Genomic DNA, 17,827 nt, shown 5'->3' on the forward strand with positions numbered 1-17,827 from the left:
CCGCTAAAGCAATGCAGTTATAATGGCACTACAGAGATGTACAAATTGTTGACTGTTTATCGTGTGTGGTGTACTCCAGATGACCAGCACAGCACACCACACACCCGTTCCAACCCAGATAATCGTCTCGTAGTCGTAGTACCGAGACTGACCTGTGAGAGGCAGCAGATTGTCAAATTAGTGCACAGATACATTACATTTACACGATTACACACCCATCTGAAAATGGACCCTTCATTGTCTGACTTTGAGTGCAAGGGAGTCAAATGCTCCTTTGGCCCGATTGGGCCAAAAATCACTGTGAAAAATCACTACTATTCTAGTAGTCGGGGCTTGGAGTGCGGTAACTGAGCGTGTCATCTTGTGCCGCGTGACCCCGCATTCTTACGCCGGGCGCCGTTCGTAACCTCGAAGTGTCGTATGTCGGGAAGTCATCTTAGTTAAACATGTTTCAAAACCAACGTGTAATAATATTGACCCAAGCACGAGTGTTAGGGTTAGGGTTAGGTGTGTGGAGTCTAATATGGAAATTGCGCCACCCAGTGGTTAATGATCATTCTTGCAAAATGAATGACGCCATAGATTTAATTTTAAAAAACTCCTATTTAAACGTCCAAACTCCCGTCCTTCCGTTTAAGTGCCTCGTTTTATTTACTTAATTCCACAGACCAAAAAAAAAATAGCAGGACATGAAAACGGGGGGGGGGGGGGAAATGAACCATGTCAGTTATTAGCGGAGGTTATCTAGTAATTATCAATGGCAAAATTCAAGTCCAAGTATAAGCTACGACATAAGCCTGTTAAATAATAATGTAATATATAAAGAAATATATATATGTAGTTCTTATTATCGTTATTTTTACGGCTTTCGAGCGACTTGGCTTGGACGAAACCATATGGTATATGAGCGAGGTATCCACATATTAACATAACCTTCAAAGACCACATATTAAATGTAACAATCACTTAAATACAACAATTTAAGACGTCAAATATATTCGTAAACTGTATTTTACATATAACGGGACGGTTAAATAATCTTTTGAAACTGCAATAGACGTGTCTCCGAATCGATTCCCACCCTCAGTTGTGGAAGATTCAACCGGAAGCGAGAGAAGGATCCTGGCTCACCATTGGTCCAAAGTTCCCCGCGAAAAGTACGTCACAGGCAGTTTCGCGCCACTGCAGCAAACCCACAGACGTTTTGGCAGAACGGTAAGAAGAAGTAACACATTTTCGTGACTTTCGTGCGATTCTACTCCGTTTATGTCACAAGTAAGTTGATAAACACGTTATCAGTACTGGGCATGAATGTTGTGTCATTTTTCGTCCACTTTTTTTGTTGTAACGGTAGAGCTGGTTGTCGGGTGACAGTTTGCTGTGGAGCCACGTCTAATGGTGGAAATGTTACTTACGGCATTGAAAAGTCCCATCATAACACATGATCACCTACTGAGCTACCATTGAATTTGTTTCTCCATCTCCAATGCTATCATCTTTAATGTTGAATTCATTTGATTGGGTCATTGAATAAGATACGAAGTGGGGTAAAAAAAAAAAAAAAAAAATGGTATGAACCATCATGCGTAGGTTATTATTATTTTTTTTTTGTGTTACAACTTTTTATCCTTGTTTGGATGACACTCTGTAATGACAACTAATTAATTGCAGTTTAAAAGAAAATCTATTTTGTAAAAACATTACATCAATCTTAGTGGTATATTTCCTGTTAAAACATGGTATTTCATGACCAAAAAAAAGTAATATTTGTTTTGGTCATCGGCGCACCACACAATTTGGCACTTTATTTTTTATCATTTTGTTTATTCATTGAATTAGTATTTTTGGAATTAAATGTAGTTTTTAAATTAGGCCACTCGTGTATTTTATATTGTCTTAAATTACTGTTGTTTTAATCCATTCGGTTATTTGTGTTGTATAAACATTTCTACATTTTTAGTTTTTAACCTAATAGGATAAACATTTGTTTTACTTAATTGTTTTATATTTGGTAACTTATTTTTAGTCATTTGTGTTTTACAGTTAAAATTTTGGCTTCAGTTAAATTTGAGCCCTACCAGTCTATTTTAAATCGATGTCTCGATGCGCTCTCCACAATATCTTCTTATATACGCAGTATTCGAGTTGGCTGCAAAAGAAATTCACTTTGTGTTAGTTGTTAATACTTGTATTTTTTGGAATTAACATTTTAGTAATGCATTTTATAATGCTAGTCTAGATCCACTCTCCACAATGTCTTCTCCAATGTCAACTCCCGGTCGCAAAAGAGGGAGGAGCACCAACCCGTCCACACGTACGTTGTACTTTTAAAAAAATATCTCTGCGTGACTTGTAGAAGGAGTAATAGTATTGTATTTTATCCGGTAGCCAGCAGCGATGGCCTCGCCCCCTCGCCAGCGTCTCGGCGGCGTAGGGCTCATGACTCATCCGCGGGGGACCTGATGCCCATGCCCACCTCACCCGCCACCGACCTGCTCAGCCCGGCAGGGCCGCAGGACGTTTCGCTCTTCTCCAGCCCTCGAGCTTCAGGTGACTTGTGCGAGTGTAGTGTCAAGACACTTGTTTGAACCTCCAAAACGTTTATTTATTTTTTTAAAAACAGTTCTTCCCAATGACGTGGACATGAGCTCACCCCTCATGTACGGGACGCCGCGGAGTAGCATCCGGGGCACCCCCGCCCGCCAGCGTCCCGATCTGGGCTCAGTGAGGAAGGCTCCTCAGGTTGAGCTTCAATCTGAGCCGGTAAACCCGACCCAAATGGCCGTCCAAGTACACGTTCTCTTCCGACCGCGTTTTACTTAGATTTTCTTGTTTGCTCCCAGCCGAGCGGTGAGGGTGTGCTCGCCAGCGAGTCCAATGCGGGCCAGAGGCTGGTCATCTGGGGGACTGACGTCAACGTGGGCACCTGCAAGGAGAAGTTTCAGGTGTGTGCTGACAAAACAGACAGAGGTTCACTGCACGGATCAAGTGACAATTCCAAATTTCTGCTCTCAGGTGGCGCATTTGGAATGTGTGTCGCTGCATCAATTAAATGAATGGCTCAACTCAGGCAAACTAATATTTATGCTTGTTTTGATGGGTGTAATTACTTTTATTTATCATTTGGGTTATTAATTTATTTTTAAAATTAGTTTATTTGTTAATTTCTTTTGAGTGAAATATATTTGGTGATTGTAATTTTGGAGTTTGAGGTTATTGTCCATAATTTTTTGGAATCTATCCTCATGTCTGGAAAAAGTCACCTTTTTGTTCTTTCTGTGCTCAGGCCAAATCTTTGTCTAATATCAAAGTATCACTTTGGCACCATCTTGTGGTTTCTTGGTGTCATGGAAAGATGTTGAGCAGCTTCATATTTGCCCCCATTTTGTAGCATCTACAGCCGTTCCTCGTGGATTTTCGCTGTTTACGGCAGGACTTGGTTCTTTATTAGGTTATGTTATTGCAATTTGTTTTGAATAATTTGGTCTCAATTTGTATCTATTAGATTATGAGTTACAATCTTTATGCAGATCTTGATACACTCTCCACAGTGATAAAAATAATCTGTCCATCCATTTATTCTCCATACCACTCAGCTCGTTAAGGGTGGCGGGTAACTGGAGTCCGTCCCAGCTGACTTTGGGCAAGAGGCGTGGTACGCCCTGGACTGGTCGCCAGTCACTCTCATGGCGCATATAGAGTCAGACAACACATTCATGATGTCACTGAGTGGGGCTGCACACAAGCTACTGACACTGAAGTCACCATTAGTGACTCAAAAGAATCCGATATATACGAATTTTGCTCTTCAGAGGTTCCTGCAGAGGTTCGTCGACCCCACCTGCACTGACGACGAGAACGCCGGCTTGGATCTCAACGAGCCTCTCTACATGCAGAAGCTGGAAGAGGTAACATCTGCTGTTTTTGTTATTATATCAGAGAATGTGTCAGTCACAAATTTCTTTGGTCTGGGCCGTCCTCAGATCAGCGTAGTTGGAGACCCCGTGCTCAACGTCAGCTGCGGCCATGTGCAAGCCTTCGACGCGGAACTCTACAGGCAGCTCATCAGCTACCCGCAGGTTTGATTCCTCCGCCGACGTTTAAACCTTTCCATGTGGAGTTGAGCCGAGGAATTTTAGGAATATTCAAATATATGCAACTGGATAACTGGGGTTAACTTTTCTACAAAGGGGTGTAACCGCACCAAAAACTTTACTAAAATAGAAAATAAAAAATTTCTAGTTGCCAGAGCTCTTTCTGCCGGCGCTTGAATTGAATATTTTTCTGATTGGAATATTGGGGTTTCCAGGGTTGAAAAAAGGGGTTACATTTTCAATTCTCACTCATTGTATCTGCCTGAATATTTAGCTGGTTCGATGGGGAAACTAAACACATGGACGCACACGTCTCTGTTTAATGTCTTCCCTGTGTTACAAAGCTGAATAGTGTTTGTTTCCATACAGTACCGCAATTTCTGTTCATTTGTAAATATCCTGCGTCATCTTTGACAGGAAGTTATCCCCACCTTCGACATGGCGGTCAACGAGCTCTTCTTCGAGCGTTTCCAGGACTCCAGCCTGGAATATCAGATCCAGGTGCGGCCCTACAGCGCTGTGAAAACCCGCAACATGAGGAACCTGAACCCAGAAGGTGAGTGGGACCTGCGGGCTGCCTCCGCTGTGACATCACGCGTAACGCGCCGCACATTTGGAGTGGGATCGGCGTGGTGAACCGGCGCCTTCTGCGTTCGCAGACATCGACCAGCTGATCACCGTCAGCGGCATGGTGATTCGCACCTCGCAGCTCATCCCCGAGATGCAAGAGGCCTTCTTCCAGTGCCAGGTGTGCTCCTTCAGCACGCGCGTGGAGGTGGACCGCGGGCGCATCGCCGAGCCGGCCGTGTGCCGCCACTGCAACACCACCCACAGCCTGGCGCTCGTTCACAACCGCTCGGTCTTCTCCGACAAGCAGATGGTGGGCTGCCGAGCGCCCCGGTAGATTTGTTTACGCCACGTGTGGGTGGGGTCACAGCATCTGTCGCTTATTTCTCTCGCAAACAGATCAAAATTCAAGAGTCGCCCGAAGACATGCCTGCGGGCCAGACGCCGCACACCACCGTTGTGTACGCGCACAACGACCTGGTGGACAAAGTGCAGCCCGGAGACAGAGTCAACATCACTGGTGAGACGCCACTCTGTACGGCCGCATGCTTCGAGGGGCACAATTACACATCTTCAGATTAAAATAAGGCCTCTTCCAAACGCGGTCACAAATCGGATATGCGCCGTGAACGCACAGATCGGATGCACCTCGTCATGAAAATGACGCCAATTAGTCATCGCTTCTCCACAAACACAATCAAAAATCTCCCGCTATCAGTCTAAACTACAGAGGAAGCATAGACAATTACTGTAAATATGGACATTCGAGGTGTGTACATAATGACATAAATTAAACGACAGCAGCCTGTGGAATAATGTGGAGGTTGCCCTCATTTAGCCTCAGATGCTAACATCAATAGCGTGTTGCTGAAAGCATTGAGGCTAATGGAAATGACAGTGTTTGTCAACAAACTGCTCATTTTTAACCATTGTCTTCAAAGGTTGTGGTGTGGTCCTTTTGGTTGGTACATTTTACAGTGTTTAACTTCTCTTTATACATGTATGACAATTTCACCCTTGAATGGATGAATTTGCTTGATGTGATTTCCTATGAGGAAAAAAATGCTTTTGAAATTCAACAAATTGAAAATGCGAACATGCTCTTTTTGACGTGCGATTATTATAAGAAATAATACTTTGTACCGAAGCCTCCGCTAACGCTGCCACGTGGTCGCAGGTATCTACCGGGCGGTGCCCATGCGAGTCAACCCGCTGCAGAGCAACGTGAAGGCAGTGTACAAGACCCACATTGACGCCATCCACTTCCGCAAGACGGACGAGAAGCGCCTGCACGGCCTGGACGACGAGGCCGAGCAGAAGCTGTTCACCGAGGACCGCGTGCGGACTCTCAAGGAGCTCGCGGCCAAGCCCGACGTCTACGAGCGCCTCGCCTCCGCCCTGGCACCCAGCATCTACGAGCACGAGGACATCAAAAAGGTGTGTGTGTGTGTGTGTGTAAGGTCCATTTATTGAGGTCAGTCAAACCACATGCGCTGTTACTATAACATTCATAACGAAAATACAAAGTGAAATATGGCGTTTCTGTTTTGACAAATTCAAATAATTGAATAAAATAAAACGTTACCCCTGTCGTGAATCCCCATAAATATATCAGGAGGGTGATAAGAACAGTTTTCGTTTTAAATATAAACACAAAATACCACATAACAAAATGTAACTATATATTGGGGCCTTCACACGTCAAGTCTGAGAAAGAATAACCAAATACAAATTGGTGAGTCGAGACAGGATAAATATGAATAATCAAATGAGTTCACTTGCCTGTTGAGTTAGCAACATTTACACAGTTATCACTTCATGTGTTACAATCTTATTCCGAAAGACAAAGTGTAGAAGTCACCGAGTTAGTTATCGATACGCGTAACCTTGACCAATAAACATTGAGTAAAACACTGTAATTTGACTTTCTGGTGTAAAAAGTAATGGAAAATGGGTGTGTATCGCTGCTCGCTTGGCCGTTGACGCATACAGCCGAACGAAATGTATAAGCTGGAACACGCACGCACGCACGCCAACTGAGTTGCACGCTCTTCTTCCAGACACTGGATTTTTGGGGTGGTTATTGTGTCTATTAATCAGGGATACTCGACAGACGGATCTTCAGTTAAATTGCAGACTTGTTTAGGATTAGGTTGTTGTAAAGTTTCTATCCTTGACAGCTTTTCATTCCCCCTCCCAGGGCATTCTTCTGCAGCTCTTCGGCGGCACTCGCAAGGACTTCAGCCAGACGGGCCGCGGCAACTTCCGCGCCGAGGTCAACATCCTGCTGTGCGGCGACCCGGGCACCAGCAAGTCTCAGCTGCTGCAGTACGTGTACAACCTGGTGCCTCGTGGCCAGTACACGTCTGGGAAGGGCTCCAGCGCCGTGGGCCTCACCGCTTACGTGATGAAGGACCCGGAGACGCGGCAGCTGGTGCTGCAGACCGGCGCGCTGGTGCTGAGCGACAACGGCATCTGCTGCATCGACGAGTTCGACAAAATGAGCGACAGCACGCGCTCCGTGCTCCACGAGGTCATGGAGCAGCAGACGCTCTCCATCGCCAAGGTACGCCGACCTCGATGCCCGTCGAGTCAAGCTGCGCTCTGACATAACACGTTTCCCCTCGTTGGAGCGCAGGCGGGAATCATTTGCCAGCTGAACGCCCGCACCGCCGTGCTGGCCGCCGCCAATCCCGTGGAGTCGCAGTGGAACCCCAAGAAGACTACCATCGAGAACATCCAGCTGCCTCACACGTTGCTCTCCAGGTTTGTTGTTGCTTCCACGGTCGTCCGCCATTTTGTACAAACGGACGGATTCAAATCCTCGCTAAACTGTGGTCAAGCTAATGGGAATGGAGCAATGCTGGCTCCAGGTGAGTCTTGTCAAGGCAATGGAAATGAAACAAAAACTGAATGATAAAACCAGTACCAACATTAGAACCGGTCACATCAAAGAATGTCCTTTAGTTCACCAAAAGTTGAATAGCTGTTGCTTCCTATCAAGAAATAAAAGCTAAATAAATACATAAAACCAGTATCAAAACCCCCGCAAAAAAAGCCATGAAAATATCACTTTCTTCACAGGAAGTTGAATACTTCCGGCAGAGCTTCCCATCCAGGCCAAGGGTACAAGGGTACAAAAACAGGAAGTGGAGAACTGAAGATAAATCAAGCCACAGAATAACCAAATGATAGTCCAAACTACAACCGGTCACGGCGCTTACAAGCGTGACGGACTATCCTTTTCTTACAAAGATGGTCAATCAATGCTATGCCTGAATTTCCTTTCAGGGAATGGGAACGATCAAGGAACTATGAATAGTCACAAAACAGCCAAATCCACGTGCCGCCTTTTTTTTTTTTTTGCTCCCTGCCAGATTCGACCTGATTTTCCTGATGCTGGACCCGCAGGACGAGGCCTACGACCGTCGGCTAGCCCACCACCTGGTGTCGCTGTACTACCAGAGCGAGGAGCAGATGGAGGAGGAGTTGCTGGACATGGCGGTGCTCAAGGACTACATTGCGTACGCGCGCACCTACATCGCCCCGCGGCTCAACGAGGAAGCCAGCCAGGCGCTCATTGAGGTGCGAGAGTCCGCCGTTATGTCTCGCTTCCCGTTCTGCTCCTAGTTACAGTCTTGATGGTGTGAAATCATACTTGGTTGTCCAACCTCCAAAATAAACTAGGATTATCTGCAGTCTTTTTTTTTTTAAGGAGACGTAAGCCTTTTTTTCACAATTGGAGGAAAGGATCAAGAATTATATTAAACAGTAAAATATAAAAAAATAAAATACATGCTAAATATAGTCAATGATAGTCGTTCGTTCTTCCTCAGGCCTACGTGGACATGAGGAAGATCGGCAGCGGCAGGGGAATGGTGTCGGCCTACCCCCGACAACTGGAATCTCTGATCCGCTTGGCCGAGGCCCACGCCAAGGTGCGCTTCTCCGAGAAGGTGGAGACCATCGACGTGGAGGAGGCCAAGAGGCTGCACAGGGAGGCCCTCAAGCAGTCGGCCACCGACCCCAGGACGGGATTCGTGGACATCTCCATCCTCACCACAGGTGGACCACAAAGTCACATTTTAGCAATCTTAACTCTCGTGCACCGTAAGCAGAAGAACAACACAACACTCTACCCTTTCCTCACAAGTGAAAAGCATACAGTACTAAAAACAGTCACTGAATATCCGAGTCGAGATACTTTGTTCACAACAAAAACCGAGCTGCGCTTTCTATCAAGGGAATGTAAATAAAAGCAGGACGTTAAAACCCTCTAAAATCGAAACCGTCACCACACAAAAACACAACTACATAATATCCAAACTCCTTTGTTCACCAAACGTTGGTCAGTCCCAGCTGCAACTGGTTAATGTTCATAGAATTTGAACAAAAACAGGCAGTAGAAACCTTCCAAAATAAAAAGTTAAAGTACAAAAAAATGATGCCACATATCCAAATCTACAGTGGGTACGGAAATTATTCAGACCCCCTTAAATTTTTCACTCTTTATATTGCTGCCATTTGCTAAAATTGTTTTTTTTTTCCCCACGTTGTTGAAATTTTTGCTCATTTATTAAAAAAAAGGAAAAACTGAAATATCACACAGCCATAAGTATTCAGACCCTTTGCTCAGTATTTAGTAGAAGCACCCTTTTGAGCTAATACAGCCATGAGCCTTTTGGGGAATGATGCAACAAGTTTTGCACACCTTGGATTTGGGATCCTCTGCCATTCCTCCTTGCAGATCCTCTCCAGTTCTGTCAGGTTGGATGGTGAACGTTGGTGGGCAGCCATTTCCAGGTATTTCCAGAGATGCTCAATTGGGTTTAAGTCAGGGCTCAGGCCGGGCCATTCAAAAACATTCACGGAGTTGTTCTGAAGCCACTCCTTCGGTATTTTAGCTGTGTGCTTAGGGTCTTTGGACAGCTGGACGTGTGTGAATTAAGGTGTAGAACCATCTCAAGGATGATCAGAAGAAATGGACAGCACCCAAGTTAAATATACGAGTATCACAGCAAAGGGTCTGAATATTTATGGCTGTGATATTTCAGTTTTTCTTTTTTAATAAATAAGCAAATATTTCCACAATTCCGTTTTTTTCCCCCGTCAATCTGGTCAATAAAACAATTGGTCAATATAGCTCCAGCTAAACTTCCTATCAAGGGAATGGGAACAAAAAATTCAATCACTAAGACAACGCTATGCCTAGTGGGTGTCCCTAATAGGGATTGTTTTTTCCTCCCCTTATTCATTCATTTTTTTTTTTTTTTTTTTTTTTTGCAATCAGGTATGAGCGCCACGGCACGAAAGCGTAAGGAGGAGGTGGCCCAGGCCCTCAAGAAACTGATCCAGGCCAAGGGGAAGATGCTCGCCATCAAGTACCAGCAGCTGCTCGACGACCTCAGAGGACAGTCGGAAACTGTAAATATCTTCCCCCCCCCCCCCCCCCCCCACTTAATCATAAAGAAATGACACATCTTGTTTTTCTTCTTCCCAGGCTGTGACCAAGGAGTTATTTGACGAGGCGCTGAGGGCCCTCGCCGACGAGGATTTCCTGACGGTCACCGGAAAGACGGTCCGGCTCCTCGCCTGAGATGCCGCCTGACTTCATGTACAGTCTGATTTCAAATATGTATTCTTTGTACCGTAAAAAAATAAATAATGCGTGTATCATTGAAATGTCTTTTCTGGGTATTGAAAATATTGTGTTCACTTTTCTGACACTTTAGTTTGGTTTAAAAAGTCATTTAGCGCAATGCTTGGAAATTGCATTTGTTTACTCTACCATCTATTTCTTAGTAATGCTCTTATTTTTTTGTATTAAAGCAAAAGCAATTAAAAGGTGCTGATGAGAGTGTGGACTTATTTCAAACACAGTAGATTATATTTTTGCATGAATTGGTCCACACGGTGTGAAACTGCAAATCAAGGCTTGGGGCAGAAATATGCAAATAAAAAAATAGTGTTATATGTGTGAAATTTTACACACATGGTATCAAATTGAGGTTATAAATACACTTTTTTTTTTTTTGTGGCTGTATTTGGAGCGGAACCATGCAACAATTTCGAACCAATCGAATGAAAGTGAAACTGCGGTGTGTGTTGTGTGTTTGTGTGTGGAGCGGCGGCGGCGGCGGCGGAGGAGGAGGACGAGGGAGTGTCGCTCTCGTCACGTCGCACTCGCTTCACCGCTGTGTCGTGACGTCACACTTCTCTGCGCTTCTGGACTCGCTTGAAGAAGATGGCGGCCTCCTCAGGTCTGTGTGCCAAACAAACTAGCATTTAACCGGCTCACAAATAAAAATGGCACGGGCGAACCCGGGCTTCCAGCCACCTCTAGCCCCGCTTTGGTTCTGCTCCGAGGCTCAGGGAAAAAAAATGTTTTAAAAAAACAGAACAAAAAAAACTGGTAAAAATCGCTATGTAATGTGTTTAGCTAGTGTGTTGCTAACTAGTAGCCGAGGGGTTGTGGCAAGACCGAATAACACATGAATGCGTCTCGCTTAGAAAACAGACAAAGTACGAAGGCAGTGACGTTTTTTTAAATAAACGACATGAGCGTAACGAATGCCTGCTAAAATCGACGGTAGCATTCGGAGCCCGCGACGTTGATTCTATTGACTGTCGTCTCGGTGCTAACTCCAACTAGCCTAGCCGCAATAATATAGCCAGCGTGTTGTTCTTCATTAGCTGCAAGGAATAATGTGTTCTTTTTATATTGTGGTCACAATGGACTAATGGGGTTAGCTTGTTAGCGCCCCCTGCTATGTGCCGTATATTTATTTCAACGATGCTAGCGACGGCTACTCTCCTTTGCATTTCTATCGACATTTTTATTAGCCTTCGTGAAATCTTTTCACATGCCTTTGTTTAGTTTAAAATGATGGTCTAATAATCATAATATAGTAGTTGTCACTGATAGTGTCTGGTGTTGCCATGCTGCGTTTCAGCAAATAGTCGGAGCCCGTCCTTTTGCGAGGAAGCGTGGCTGCCTCAAAGTAACCCTGTAATAATTTTAAATCACCAACGCTTTCTGTTAAAACGCTTACTTTACTTTTCTGTGAAAACGAACCGTATTTTTAGCGTATTCGTGAGACACAGCTTCCTGTTTAGCATAGCCAGGTGTTATATTTCTCATGCGTAAATAACATGGGATGAAAATAGCAATGGGGTACGCCCAAAATATTACAGTGCTCTGAACGTTCCGTGGTCTATCACTAACCGATGCTAACGCAGTATTCAAGTCAGTCAGTCCAGGAAATATTTGTATGAAAAACACTTATGTTACAAATTAAAAACAAGGAAATTGTATATTGTGCTATGTGACAACTAGGGTTGAGTATTTATTTTCTCCATACTGGTGCAAAACCATAATTGCATATTTGTCGGTCCTCATTCGCGAAATTGCAGGTTTCACCTATTTTCCGTTTTTTTTGTTAGGAATGTATCCTCTGTTATTCGCTGATATGCTCACTCATTCACTATTTATAATAGTAATGTTCTGGCGCCACCTTGTGGCATCTTGGTGCATATGAAGCAGTTTGAAGTGAGTTGAGGCGATTCATTTGGCTGACAGTCCCTGCAACTAGACCAACCGATTGTCACTTTTGCATTTGTTTAAAGTCGCAGAATCTTTGCAGGCAAAATTAAGCCATACTTTAGTTTCTGAATTTTAGCAAGCCAAGACATACCTGCCCCAGGTTTGTGGGTTGCAATCCTCCAAGTGTATTAAGTGGCACCGAAATGAGTAACCAAAATTTGCACTGTTATTCGAACAAGTACTTTTTGGATGTCTAGGAACCAGAGCCATCATGGTATCGTCTTTGGGTGCCCAACCTTCTTATGCCGCTGCACAAAACGCATTCATTACACACCAATTCATAAACTGAGAAGAACCCTTTGAACCTGGGTCTATCATCATGTCCACCCTTTTTCTGGAGTCCAGTCCACAAATTTACCATAGCTGCAACAGAGGCAGCACACCAGACACTCAAGTGACAAAACTCAGACATAGGTGTATAAATACTGAGTGAGTACTAACTGATGACCAAATTTTGCGGAAACTCGGTGAAAGGCTATACATTGAGCGCCCGTTTATGGGATACGAAATTTTGTGCTATAGAGAGACCATTTAAAAACATTTTAAAAAATAGTTTTACTATTAAAACACACTTTTTAAACATATTTGAATACAAACATTTTGCAAGCATAAAATTATTGAAAATACTGGACAGTATTGATAAGTACTGTGAATACCACTAGGTGGCAGTCATTTCTGACTGTTAAGTTGAAAGTGAGGAAACCAGAAATTAAGCATTTCCTAATTCAATAGCCACGTAACTTTGTCGTTCCCAAAGTGTGTCCAGGAATTTTAACTGGCACTTAATGGTCTAGGATCATCCAAGCCTTCAGAGATCCAGGACACTTTAGGGCTTACAACAAAACTGAAAGTGCTCTATTTGGAAATATTTCATGTTATCAGCGGCCAGTCGGAACCCAAGAGAATGAAAATTCTACTAGACTGCTTAAATGTTCATTATTGTAGTTCAATCTTGACTTTTTACTACATTTTAATCAATTGTAGTTTTCAATACCTTCCAGTATTCATATGAACTTAAATTTATATGTAACCTAGTTAAATCAGCAATATAGCGGGGCAACACTAGGTGAGCCGCAATGTAGTGGGAAACACTGCACAGAAGTCTTGATGGAGCTTCACTTCCCATAGCTGACATGTTGTGCTTCTGTGGACAGCAAAATGCTTGAGAGTGGATCAACAGTGGCAGCAATAGTGCACTCTATTTTCCCTCAAGTTGGTCCTTTATTGATTTAAAAAAAATTCCACAACCCTTGTGAGGATAAGCGGCTCAAATGGATGGGATGGATGATTTAAAAAATAAAGAAAGAAATCAAGGTGGTATGTGACTTAGTTGGCAGAAGAGTTAAAATGGAGGGTGAGGACAATTCAAATGGTTTCCCCCACTGCTGTAAAATGGTGGTGAAGACAACTATTATGAGAAGCAATAGATTTGTCTTAAGTGCTGGACACTTTCCACGCCTTCATCATTTGCAACAGAGCAAGCGACTGTCAGGCTGCTGCGATTAGTGCCAAAGTTTCTTAAAGAACATTTTCCATGTGTTGAACACCCCTTCTTGTGACACTTTGATTGACTGCTCTGTAGGACTGTTATTAACTAGGCGGCTGTTACCACTCCGGCCAGAAAAAGAGCGGCCATTACCCTCAATCATTTGTTTAAAAAAATAAATAAAAAATCAGCAGTCAAGGCTCGTTGTGCTCCCTATGGCGTAGCTCTTTGCAAGCGGCTGAGATTCATAAGCATGTCCATGGTAATGCTGTTTGTCAATATGCATTAAGACGCTCTTAAGTGTTTACGCTAAAACTATGGATGTGCATAGTAATCACTTGATCAATTGTGGGGAGTTGATTGTCAATTCATTGTGTTGAGTGCATTACAAGAGTTTTTCAATTTTTTTCTGTCAATATGGGGTGCTGTGTGTACATTAATGAGGGAACAAAATTAACTTAAATGGTTTTAGCAAATGGCTGCAATATAACAAAGTGAAAATGTTAAGGGGGTCTGAATACTTTCCGTAACCACTGTATGTATAAATAGTTGCCTACCCATCAAATGTTAAGTTTTCAGCCTATTTCTGAGAATGTGTCTGTGAGCTAATTTACACAATACCACCCACACACCAATTTGCTCTATCCATGACTTGGCAGCCAGGCTGAGCGAAGATCTGCCAGTTCCAAGCGACGGCTGGACAACCTGCAGCGCAATCATGTCAAAGCCTAAAGCTAAGCAGAGCTGTGGTGTTTGCTCTGATTCGCATTAGCTAAACAACCATACCACCATTAGCTTTCGAGGGCTAGCTTCCACGTACTTCAACGTTTGGCAAAGTTGTACACGTGGGGATGACGATATTTGTCTGTGTACAATGCATGCGCCACATGCACTGATCTGCTACTCTAATTAGCAAGTGGATGGAAGGAGTCTCAAGGAAGTCTGTTGAAGTGATACATCTGGACTGAGAGATAAGCAGTTGTATGTCAGGGAGAAGCTACTAGTCCCTGAGTTGTTAGTCAAAGTTACTTATTCTTTCCCGCGTGTACAGTCAGGTCCAAAGATATTTGGACGTCGACAGAGTTCTCATGTTTTTGCCTCTAAACACTACCACCAGGGCTTTGTTTTTTAAATGATTAAATTTTTTTCCCAAATAACATTTTAAAGTGTTACTGGACCCCATAAATCTGCTATTGAAACGTTGTGTTGATATCTATTACAATGTGCTGCTGTTGGTTGTTGCAGGAGTTATTAAGGTCCCACGAAACTTCCGCTTGTTGGAGGAGCTGGAAGAGGGGCAGAAAGGTGACGGCGACGGCACGGTTAGCTGGGGATTGGAGAACGACGACGACATGACTCTCACACAGTGGACCGCCATGATCATCGGGCCTGTCAGAGTAAGAACTTGCGCCTCAACGTGGGCCTCCCCAGTACCATCTAATGGCGGTACAGTGTTACCCACAATATTTTGCGGTTCATTGTTCAGCCCCCTGCGACACATTTTTTTCAGGGGATCGTTTTTTATGGGTTTTAACTTGCATTTGTAGATGTAGCAACCAACTGTGTAACTGACAAAGGTTTTCTGAAATGTTCCTGAGCCAATGCGATAATGTCATTTACACAATGATGCCAGTTTTAATGCAGCAGTGCCGCCTGAAGGATCGAAGGTAACAGGCATTCCATATTGATTTTCGACCTTGCCGCTTACGTGCAGAGATTTCTCCAGATTCTCTGAATCTTTTGGTAACATTATGGACCGTAGGTGATGAAATCCTGAAATTCCTCGCAATTGTACATTGAGAAACGTTGTTCTTAAACTGTTGGACTATTTACCCAAGCAGTTGTTCACAAAGTGGTGAACCTCGCCCCATCCTTGCTTGTGGACAACTGAGCCTTTCGGGGATGCTCCTTTTATCCCCAATCATGACACCTGTTTCCATTTAACCCGGTCACCTGCGGAATGTTCCAAACAGGTCTTTTTTGAACGTTCCTTAGTTTTCCCAGTCTTTTGTTGCCCGTGTGCCAGCTTTTTGGGGAACCTATTGCATACATCCAATTTAAAATGACAGAATTCTTGCAAAAAACAATGTTAATCAGTTTGAAAATTAAATATCTTGTATTTGTAGTGTATCAAACTGAATATACAGTAGGTTGAAAAGGTTTTGCAAATCGTACGTTTTACACAATGTCTCAAATTCATTGGAATTGGGGTTTGTATTTAACACAATACAAAGAGTATTTCCTATACTCTGCCTGATGGTGTGTTCAAATATGTTTAAAATGTGTTTAAAGTGTGTGTGGGGGGTGGCGTGGTAAAACCACTACATCAAAAAAAAATATATACACACACACACACAGTGTGTCTATATCACAAATTTTCACCTTCAGGTCTGCAGCGTATCCCCCACAATAAAAAGTAAATCGAGTTTTACTCTCCTGTCTTTTCAGACCAATTACGAGAACAGAATATACAGCCTGAAAGTGGAATGCGGACCCAAATACCCAGAAACGGCCCCAACTGTTAGATTTGTAACAAAAATCACCATGAACGGGATAAATAATTCCAACGGGACGGTAAGCGTGCTCTTGTCATGTTTCCGATGCTGCGTTTGTTCACCGGCATGACCTGTTAACTGTTTGTTTGTCTCGCAGGTGGACTCGCGTAGCATACCAGTATTAGCCAAATGGCAGAATTCTTATAACATTAAAATTGTCCTTCAAGAGTTAAGGCGTCTAATGATGTCAAAAGAAAATATGAAGCTTCCGCAGCCACCAGAAGGACAAAACTACAGTACTTAATCACCATGGATTGTTTTGACCCTCTGTCTTAAAAAGCCAACGTAGAAATATCATGTCAACAAAAAGAAACAAGAAAACAAAAGAAAGAAACATTGCACATCATCAGTATTGTCCATGCAAGTGCAGGTTTGGACTCTCGTATTATGGCCTGGCTCTTTCAAAAAAAATTAAATGCCCACTGCAGTTCAGCATAAAAGATGCCAACAAGAGCAGTTATTGAAGTGACTATTATGTTCAAGTTGTACCAGCAAAAGTGCTGCTTTCTGTTTTCCCGACGACTGATCACTGAAGTTGTGTGTACACCCAAGGGCCCAACGAGAAGACACTTTTTTTCTGTTGTTTTTTGACATTCAACATGCAGATGGCTCCATACAGAACTGTGACTGTAGTCTCCAAGTAGTGTCATGAGGTGAGAGATTTTTTTTTAAAATAAATATATGAATATATATTATGTATTTGACACAATACCAATGTTTCTGTTTTCGAGCTTTTTCTCTTTGACATGTAACAGACGTTGAAGCCTGTTCTGTTCCGGAAAAAAAACAACTTGCATTTAACGTCTAGTGAAAATGGCAGGTGTACGAACTTGTGATTTTACTGAAATAAAAAATCACTGCGAAAAACGCGCAATGTCCCAAATGCTTTTGAACTATTTTGTTTTTCTTGTTTGCTTACCAAGTGGTTAGTATGTCAGCGTCACAGTCAAGAGGTTCTGGGTTCTGTGTGCTGTTTCCGTGTTCTCCCTGTTGGTGCGTAGGTTTTTGCGCAGCTTCCTGCTGCGGTCCTAGAACATGTATATTAGATTCAGCGAAGACTCTAAATGATCCGAAAAGTGTTATTGTAACGGGATAGCCAGCTCACCACACTGCAAAAACTGAAATCCAATCAAGATTGAATATCTCAAATCAAGGCAAAATGTGTTCTTTGTCTGCCAAGATATTTGTTCTTACCAGAGCTCACTTGCGTCAAACATTTTCTGCCTTAAAAATCTGAAGGTATTGTAATTTATCAAGTTTATCAGTCAGGAAAATAAACCTTCGGGGTTAACCTTGTTTTGTTTTTACGAAGATATCTTTTTAATACAGCACCACCGCATTGATTCAACATCAGTCAAATCCTCATTGATGTTTTCATCGATTCTGTGTGGCATTTAACAGCAAAGAAACTGTCATGATGGATAATGCTTCTTGCAAACTATCTCAAGGTGTCCTTGTAAGCTAGCCTGCGAAGCCTCTTTCAGGCAGATCCCTAAAGGTAGATCCAGCCTTTATACAGGGG

The 17,827-nt window shown here is 43.2% G+C and overlaps 3 protein-coding genes across 5 annotated transcripts in view; all 3 read left to right on the forward strand.

Annotated features, from left to right (window-relative positions):
- The window catches only part of spidr (scaffold protein involved in DNA repair), a 49,157-nt gene extending 47,957 nt beyond the window's left edge, over positions 1-1,200 (forward strand). Inside the window, exon 21 of the mRNA XM_061796369.1 lies at positions 1,088-1,200. The gene's annotated coding sequence lies outside the window, so the exon portion shown is untranslated. The remainder of the gene's footprint in view (positions 1-1,087) is intronic.
- mcm4 (minichromosome maintenance complex component 4) lies at positions 1,098-10,508 on the forward strand. Of its 3 annotated transcripts, none has more exons than XM_061796376.1 (17): positions 1,098-1,215; positions 2,235-2,314; positions 2,389-2,550; positions 2,624-2,763; positions 2,844-2,945; positions 3,813-3,908; positions 3,984-4,079; positions 4,512-4,650; positions 4,754-4,974; positions 5,061-5,181; positions 5,839-6,098; positions 6,862-7,227; positions 7,300-7,427; positions 8,039-8,246; positions 8,498-8,726; positions 9,952-10,085; positions 10,162-10,508. In XM_061796376.1, the coding sequence occupies exons 2-17, from the start codon at positions 2,254-2,256 to the stop codon at positions 10,255-10,257; spliced, it is 2,559 nt and encodes an 852-aa protein (XP_061652360.1). In that variant the 5' UTR covers positions 1,098-1,215; positions 2,235-2,253; the 3' UTR covers positions 10,258-10,508. The 3 variants fall into 3 exon arrangements, with proteins under 3 accessions (XP_061652360.1, XP_061652362.1, XP_061652361.1); XM_061796378.1 differs by having other exon boundaries at positions 2,240-2,314; XM_061796377.1 differs by having other exon boundaries at positions 1,178-1,275.
- A 255-nt stretch (positions 10,509-10,763) lies between these two features.
- On the forward strand, positions 10,764-17,188 carry ube2v2 (ubiquitin-conjugating enzyme E2 variant 2). Its single transcript, XM_061796380.1, has 4 exons — positions 10,764-10,921; positions 14,996-15,147; positions 16,199-16,324; positions 16,403-17,188. The coding sequence occupies exons 1-4, from the start codon at positions 10,906-10,908 to the stop codon at positions 16,547-16,549; spliced, it is 441 nt and encodes a 146-aa protein (XP_061652364.1). The 5' UTR covers positions 10,764-10,905; the 3' UTR covers positions 16,550-17,188.
- The last annotated feature ends 639 nt before the right edge of the window (positions 17,189-17,827 follow it).

This window comes from Phyllopteryx taeniolatus, chromosome 14, assembly GCF_024500385.1.
Source record: "Phyllopteryx taeniolatus isolate TA_2022b chromosome 14, UOR_Ptae_1.2, whole genome shotgun sequence".
In the NCBI taxonomy this organism is placed as follows: domain Eukaryota; kingdom Metazoa; phylum Chordata; class Actinopteri; order Syngnathiformes; family Syngnathidae; genus Phyllopteryx; species Phyllopteryx taeniolatus.

Coding starts and splice junctions, on each gene's coding strand:
- ube2v2 (XM_061796380.1), top strand. Junction 15,148..16,198: donor TGATCATCGGGCCTGTCAGA/GTAAGAACTTGC, acceptor CTGTCTTTTCAG/ACCAATTACGAGAACAGAAT. Junction 16,325..16,402: donor TAAATAATTCCAACGGGACG/GTAAGCGTGCTC, acceptor TTTGTCTCGCAG/GTGGACTCGCGTAGCATACC.
- mcm4 (XM_061796376.1), top strand. CDS start 2,254: ATGTCTTCTCCAATGTCAACTCCCGGTCGCAAAAGAGGGAGGAGCACC. Junction 7,428..8,038: donor CCTCACACGTTGCTCTCCAG/GTTTGTTGTTGC, acceptor GCTCCCTGCCAG/ATTCGACCTGATTTTCCTGA. Junction 10,086..10,161: donor TCAGAGGACAGTCGGAAACT/GTAAATATCTTC, acceptor TCTTCTTCCCAG/GCTGTGACCAAGGAGTTATT.